Source organism: Rattus rattus, chromosome 18, assembly GCF_011064425.1.
Source record: "Rattus rattus isolate New Zealand chromosome 18, Rrattus_CSIRO_v1, whole genome shotgun sequence".
NCBI lineage: Eukaryota > Metazoa > Chordata > Mammalia > Rodentia > Muridae > Rattus > Rattus rattus.
The window spans coordinates 19,970,124-19,971,123 of NC_046171.1; the positions used below are offsets into that span (position 1 = coordinate 19,970,124).

Genomic DNA, 1,000 nt, shown 5'->3' on the forward strand with positions numbered 1-1,000 from the left:
CTGCTGGTCCGGTAAGATGTGGTGGACGGATGGGCCCCTTCTCCAAGGAGAGAGTTGCCCTGTGTCTCATGAGAGGGGACATGAGGGTAACTTCATCTTCAGCTCACTGCACACGGCCACTAACAACAAGGGCTATAGACACTTTCTGGGGCAGAAGGGCTTCAGGGCTGCTGGGATGGAAGGTGGGGCCTGTCCATTTCAAGGAGAGTCAATGGCTCAGGAAAACGGTACACAAGGACAAAAGAAAAGACTCGACTCTCCTCACAAGAGTCAGGCTCTGCCAAGGGGAGCCTGGGGAGCCCCCCAGCCCAGAGGACAAGCAGGAGAGCTGAGGGGATTTGGTGGGGGGCGGTCAGGAGCACTTCCACACGCACACGGCCAGGGTTCCCCCGAAGAACAGGTACAGGAGGTTCTTCACCTCGTGGGTGATCTCGAACCCAAAACCTTCGCCGATGACCACATGCCAGCAGGAGCCGAACTTCTTGTCCATCGTCTCCTTGATCATCTTTGCCGCACTCTCGTTGTTGTTGGAGAATTTCTCACAGGCTGTGACACAAAGCTCCATGGTCTCCATTCGCATCTCCTCCGGCATGTCCGAGTGCTTGACCAGGGGGAAGGTCTGCAGCCGCTTATAGTCAGCCTCCTCTTTCTTTCCTTCATTCTCTCCCATGATCCTCCCGGTGTGCCCTCAGGAGGAGAGCAGGGCTTTCAGGAGGTGCTGAGCCCAGCAGTCACAGCGTCCAAAACAGGCCTTGCCAACTTGGCTGGAGCAGAAAATGTCTTTTCCGCAAGGGGTACTGCTCCCCTGGGGGCCGGGGCGGAGGCTGCTGCCAGCGCACCTCTGCCAGAGTTGTCAAGAACCGAGCAAGAGTGTCTTAGCAACCATCACGGTGTCTTAGCAACAATCACGGAAGTTCCATCCAGTCACCCCACAGAAACTCTTTTTTTTTTTTTTTTTTTGTTCTTTTTTTTTTCGAGCTGGGGACCAAACCCAGGGCCT

General features: G+C 55.4%; 1 protein-coding gene across 1 annotated transcript; it reads right to left on the minus strand.

Annotated features, from left to right (window-relative positions):
* Positions 1 to 352: 352 nt before the first annotated feature.
* Dnal4 (dynein axonemal light chain 4) lies at positions 353 to 670 on the minus strand. The gene has a single exon (XM_032888803.1). The coding sequence runs from the start codon at positions 668 to 670 to the stop codon at positions 353 to 355; it is 318 nt and encodes a 105-aa protein (XP_032744694.1).
* Between the last annotated feature and the right edge of the window lie 330 nt (positions 671 to 1,000).

Excerpts from the sequence above, each read along its gene's own strand:
- Dnal4 (XM_032888803.1), bottom strand. The coding sequence starts at position 670 with ATGGGAGAGAATGAAGGAAAGAAAGAGGAGGCTGACTATAAGCGGCTG.